At 37.3% G+C, this 6,660-nt stretch overlaps 1 protein-coding gene across 1 annotated transcript; it reads right to left on the bottom strand.

The window, feature by feature from the left end:
- Positions 1-1,092: 1,092 nt before the first annotated feature.
- On the bottom strand, positions 1,093-1,992 carry LOC102440811 (olfactory receptor 51F2-like). Its single transcript, XM_023749433.1, has one exon. It carries the CDS (start codon positions 1,990-1,992, stop codon positions 1,093-1,095), a length of 900 nt encoding a protein of 299 aa, XP_023605201.1.
- Between the last annotated feature and the right edge of the window lie 4,668 nt (positions 1,993-6,660).

Here is a 6,660-nt window from a genome sequence, read left to right as displayed (position 1 = left end):
CCGTGCAGAGGAGCCTATCAATCATCTCTCTTATCATTGACATTTCTATCTCTCTCCCTCTCCCTTCTCTCTGAAATCAATAAAATTATTTTTTAAATAATCTAAAATTTACTGTAGCAGTAGTTGCACAACTCTGTAAATAGTAAAAACATTAAACTTTTACATATTAAATGGGTAAATTATACTATCTGTGAATTAAATTATAATCAAACTGTCACATTAAAAAAAAATGACTGGACATTACATAAGGAAGGTGGGGTGAGCACATATACCCAAATTACTCTTACCTTTAAAAAAAGAAGAAAATATGTTTGGGAGCCCTAACCGGTTTGGCTCAGCAGATAGAGTGTCGGCCTGCAGACTCAAGGGTCCCAGGTTCTATTCTGGTCAAAGGCATGTACCTTGGTTGCGGGCACATCCCCAGTGGGGAGTGTGCAGGAGGCAGCTGATCAATGTTTCTCTCTCATCGATATTTCTAACTCTCTATCCCTCTCCCTTCCTCTCTGTAAAAAATCAATAAAATATATTTTTTTAAAAGAAAATATGTTTGGGAAAATGATAAATTAGTAGTAACACCAGAATATAAATGAAAATATAATCAGCAATCTATAAATCTGGGGAATCTGTAAAATGTAGAACAAAGATAAAATAACATTGATAGATGAAACTGTAGCCCAAAATAAGTACAGGAGAATATTGAAGGGGAAGAGGAGGCTACTCAAAGACATGCTCTAAATTCTGAGTGTTGGATGAGAGAATTCTAGTGAAATCTCAAGTCATTTTACTTCTCTTCCTCAAACCTAACTTAGCTCTATTTGTGCCATATTTTAGGTCACAGAGAAACATGCCTATCTGAAAAAAAAATAGTGATAGAGAATTTTTACCTTAAATTTATTTCTGTAGCCCCCAGCCTTCTTACTTAAAGTTAAAGAGATCTTTAGGGATGCTTCAATCCAAGCATAAGACTCAACATTTTAACTCCTGTAAGTGGCATTTTACTCATCTATTTAATGACCAGAAATAGGAAATTTAAAAACCCATCTAGTTCTTTGCTGCACTGGGATGGAGAACTTTCAGCACAGCCCTGCGTATCTATTTGGTCTTCACACTGTAGATAATGGGGTTCATCACAGGGGGGATCAGCAGGTAGGCATTGGCAATCATAGTATGTACATATGGTGGGGCCTGTTTCCCAAATCTGTGAACAAAGGACAAACTGATCAATGGGATATAGAATACAGCAACAGCCCCAATATGGGAGATGCATGTGTTGAAGGCTTTCTTCCTTTCTTTTGAGGATGCAATGCTGAGGACAGTCTTAATGATCAAAACATAAGAAAGGATGATAAAGACCGAGTCTACTCCAGCAGTGGTGATCAGGGCAGTCAATCCAACTGCACTATTAATCCTGGTGTCTGTGCATGAGAGCTTCATCACATCCGGGTGGAAACAATAGGAGTGGTGGAGCACATGGTTGCGACAGTAGGATAGTCTTTTCAGAAGCAACACCATAGGAGTCAGTATTAGTGTCCCTCTGGTGATGATTGCTACTCCAATCTGTGCTATTTTAAGATCAGTTAAGATAGAGGCATATCTAAGAGGATTAGAAATGGCCACAAAACGATCAAAAGCCATGGCCAACAACACTGAAGATTCCATGACAGTGAAAAGTTGAATGAAAAACATCTGTGACAAGCAGGCATTAAAGCTGATCTTCCGGGCATTGAACCAGAATATACCCAACATGGTGACTAGGGTGGAGATGGACAGTCTGAGGTCAGTGGTGGACAGCATGGAGAGGAAATAAAACATGGGTTCGTGGAGGCTGGGCTGAGTGACAATGGCAAAGAGAATCAGGCTGTTTCCTGAGAGGGCAGTTATATAGAGAAGGCAGAAGGGAATGGAGATCCAGATGTGGAAGGCTTCCAGCCCAGGAACACCAGTTAGCAGGAAAACGATGGAAGAGGATGTGGTATTCTGGAACATTGACATGTTGAACTCAACTGCAGAATCTTAATCTGAGTATCCTGCAATGATAAATCATATTTCTCTAAAATGCAGTCAACTTGAAATTAATTCCTTCACCAGATAAACATTTATAAAAGATAATCTCTATATTATATAAAAAGCTCACAAAGATTGGTTTAAAAAAAGAAAACTAAGATCACATCTAATCAAGGAGCATAAAATAGGAAACGAACAATTATGTGAGGATACAGACCTTGTACACAAACAAATCTAATAGAGGCCTTCTTTATTTGAATTCACATGTCTGTTCAGGGAGGTTTATACCCATTCACTTCCTGATTTCACTTGGTCAGCAGTCAATAAGTATTTGTTGAAATATGTCTATAGAGTTGTACAAAATTTTAGATGAACAGCAAATAATATATGCAGTGACTCAATTTATAGTCAATAAAGTAAGTTAACTTCCAGTGACCCAAAAAGAAATCTGCTCTTTATCACCTGAGTACTTTCTGTCAATCAGGTTGATTATATCTAATCATAATGAAGAGCTAACATTTGTTGAGCCCCTACTATCTGTTAGTAGTTGTGATAATATCCTGTATGAACATACATCCTATTTGCAATCTCATAACTTGAACTGTACCTAATTAATTTTCATACCACATAACCAGTATAAACAATCAAGACAATGACAATCAGGACTATTTGAGTATAGAGAGTCTCCAAGGTCAGTATTATAAATATTTTGATGTTATGAACTTTTTATTGGCTTCCCAAATTAAATTTTAGGATTACATATTCTAAACTGATGGGTTCAAGCATGCACTGATATACATATCAACTGAACAACCTACAGAATGTGTTACTAAACAGTGTGTGTCTGGAATTCTCTATCTCTAAAGTAATGATAATATATATACTGCATAGAATTATTGTGAGGATTAAATTAGTTCATGTGTGTGAAAAACTTGGCTATGTAACTGTAATATAAAAAATCACTAAGTATTAGGTATTGTCACTTTTAAAAATTAAAATTAACATTATACAATAATTTCTTTCACTTCATTTTCCACTTTTATTTGCATGTCCCTTATACTTATCCACACGCCTTATCATCTGATAGCAGAGAGAAAATATAGATATATTACCTGTCTGACTTAGACAGTGTCCCCTGATTAATATTTTCTTTATGTGGTCCCTTCTTACTCCACATCTATGACTTTCTCAACCTTTCTTAATTCCTTCCTTAATGAGAGTAGCTCTATGCTCCTTTTCAAAGACAACACTACCACCCAGCTTCTCAAACACTTTTGGAATTTTAGTTTAACATTAAATTATTGGGTACATATTATGATCCATACAATAGGGATACAGAAGCAAATTAGACATGGCACCTGCCCTCAAGGATATTAGTAGATAGTGAAGAAAATGAATGTGTAAACAGACAAGTAAAATGCAGTATGATATACACACTAAAGGGTTTGTGTTTAAAATACAGAGATTGTATATATGAAAAAGTTGTGTGGGGAAAGGTCAAGAAAGGCTTTCTTGAGGACATGAAGACAACTTGTGCAGGAGATGATAGGAAAAACTCACCATGAAGAAATTCTAAGCATGTCCAAGGTAAGTGGATTTCAGTATTCTAGAATGCCACTATAGCGTGAGATACAGTGTGTTAAAAGGTCATTTTTGAAGGTAACAGGGGTCCAATATGGAATTATCTTTAAGATAGTAAGGAATGTGGAAATTATTTAAACACTGAAAAAAATGAATATAAGATCTCTTTCTGCTCCAGGAAGTAACTCCAACATTTTTTATTTTTTCTTTGATTTATATTCCTTTTCATTTGTAACATTAGCAGAGTTTGTAAATGTGCCAACTTCATTTTCAAGCTAACCACAATGTAAAACAAAAAACAAACACACAATAAAAAAAAAATCCTCTCTTATTAACCCTGCTTCCCTGTAGCATGAATATCCTTCGTTTAACCAACAATTTATTGAACATTTGTTTATCCTCATTTTCCTAATGGTTCACACCTATAGTTGAAATCTGGCTTCTTTTTAGACTGAAACATACTCTGTCGTATTAGCTCTCTGTTGCTGCATAAAAACTAGCACAAATGCATGACTTAAAATAAGACACCTCCCTTATCTCACATTTCAGTAAGTCAGACATCTGACACAACATGAATAGGATCTCTGCCCAGGATCTCACATTGAGCTCCTTGTGGTGTAGGACTAAGGTCTCCGTTTTCTTGCTGCTGTGGGCTGGAGGTAGCTCTTAGCTCCCAGCCATGTAGATCTGTCACAACATGATATTTGCATCTTCTACTCCAGTAGAGGAATCTCTCTGCTGTTTCTTGTCTCTTTTAAAGGCTCAAATGATTAGGTCAGTCTAATCCAGCATAATTTCCTTTTGATTAACTCAAAGTCAAATAATTAGGGACCTTATTTACATCTGTAAACTCCCTTTGCTATACAATATAACATAATCACAGACGTGATATCCCATCACATTCCTAGGTTCACTCACACTCAAGTTCTGGGTTTTATACTGGACAAGGACTTAGGGCGCAAGAACCTTGAGGGCCCTTTTAGAATTGTGCCTACACAACTGTCTAGGTCATTCAACCTAAAAACTACTATAGATTCAGATCTTACAGAGCCTTTGATTCTAAATTCTAAAGACTCATTATTTTCTCCTTTGGTCCATTTATCGATTCAACATTAATTTGTTTACATCTGGAAGCATTTGTGGCATCACCTTCTCTATGTCAAGTCAGAAGGAAATGCTCCTTCCACTGGAGTCACATTCTTTTTTGTTAGTTCATCTGGAATAGAAGTTGTTCCATTGTATGATCAGAGTTTTTAAAAATATGCCTCTTCCAATAACATAAAGTACTGGCAGATAAATAATTGCTTATTTATCATTTAGTCCCAGTACCTTTGCACTGTATTGCACAGTGTGATAAGATACTAGATACTTTTTGATACAATTTAAAAACAAGACTCATTATTTGCTCCATTGGATCATTTATCAAGTCAACATTAATCTGAACTGAAAAACTCTAGAAATATATCAGGATCTCAACACATTTCAGATGATCATTTAATTCATGTCATGAAGCCTAAAATTACACATGTGACTATTGGAAGAATCTCACTAAACTCTCTTTTAGTCTCACAAAATGAGTACTGTGTGTATTGGTTTGGTTTTTCTTTGTTTTTTTAAAGATATTTTTAATTTATTTCAGAAAGAAGGAAGAGGGAGAGAGAGAATAAAAACATCAATGAGAGAATCATCATTGATTGGCTGCCTTCTGCACACCACCTACTGGGGATCAAGCTGGCAACCTGGGCATGTACCCTGACCAAGTATCAAACCATGACCTCCTAGTTCATAGGTCAACATTCAACCACCAAGCCTCAACAGCCTGGCTGTGTTGATTTTTTAAAAAAAAATATATTTTATTGATTTTTTTTACAGAAAAGAAGGGAGAGGGATAGAGAGTTGGAAACATCGATCAGGTGCCTCCTGCACACCCCCTACTGGGGATGTGCCTGCAACCAAGGTACATGCCCTTGACCAGAATCAAACCTGGGACTCTTCAGTCCACAGGCCGACGCTCTAGCCACTGAGCCAAACTGGTCAGGGCTGTATTAATTTGTTTGACGGCCAAATATGCCTTAGCATTTTAAGGTAAATTTTGATGTGCCTCTTTCCATTTTTTTATCATTATTCTCTCCTTATATGAAGATAATATTTCAGTCCCACTGTAGGAGCATGCTGCAGATTCTGTGCAGGATTACTTTGAGTTGTCTCTCTCCCCTGAACTAGAAAGCTATTAATATGCTTATAGGGTCGGCTAACCTAGGTTCAAATTGTGGCTCTGCCACCAATTAGCTGTGGTTTTCCAAATAAGCACATTAGAATCTAGTTCTGTGAAACTGGAAGCTTACTAAAAGCATTAATGTCTAAGGATTAAATGAGTTAGCATTTACCAAGCATTTAACCTGCTAACTAGTACATGGGAGGCATTTAATAGTAGTAAGTGTGGATGAGAATGATGTGGGTGGTAGACGGGGGCAGTAAAGCCAGCTGCTCTTAGGTGATGATTTTGAAATGTGGCACAACCAACCAAAAAACTCACAACTGCAAGGGCAGGCTGGGGACTTTCTAAACGTCAAGACATATGGCACACAGATCAATGAAACCCAATCCATGAGACTATAGTGTCCCCAAATACAGATTTCAGGGAAAAGCTTCCTACCGTTTTCTCTAGGCACTCATGAGAGCTCATTGCAGTTAATGCATCTTTCCCATTCTTAAAGGAAACCAGTATGTGTAAAGTCTGATGTTTTCCCTGAATGCAGTAGTTTTACTTACAAAGTATGAAGATGTGGTCCTTCCTGCCCTCTTTGCCAGGAAGGGCCTCAGGAGCTGGGGAAGCGTTTTCTTCAGGGAAGGGTGGTATATATAAGCACCGTGACCCAGGCTGCCTGAAATCTCTTAATCAGAAAACTCCTGGGAAATAGTAGAACTGTTCTAATGCAGGGATCTCTAGCGGCAAAGCTTGGGAGCAAGGGTAGCTTTCCTTTTATGTTTTTCTTTTCCTGTTCACAGTATCCCATTCTCTTCTTTTGCCGTGTGTGTGTGTGTGTGTGTGTGTGTGTGTGTGTGTGTGTGCAT

Source organism: Myotis lucifugus, unplaced genomic scaffold (genome assembly GCF_000147115.1).
Source record: "Myotis lucifugus unplaced genomic scaffold, Myoluc2.0 scaffold_8893, whole genome shotgun sequence".
Lineage (NCBI taxonomy): Eukaryota > Metazoa > Chordata > Mammalia > Chiroptera > Vespertilionidae > Myotis > Myotis lucifugus.
The sequence above is the reverse complement of the archived record's forward strand: the minus strand, read 5'-3'. Positions and strand labels throughout refer to the sequence as shown.

Bases quoted from the DNA above. Each gene is read 5' to 3' on its own strand.
- LOC102440811 (XM_023749433.1), bottom strand. From the start codon at position 1,992: ATGTCAATGTTCCAGAATACCACATCCTCTTCCATCGTTTTCCTGCTA.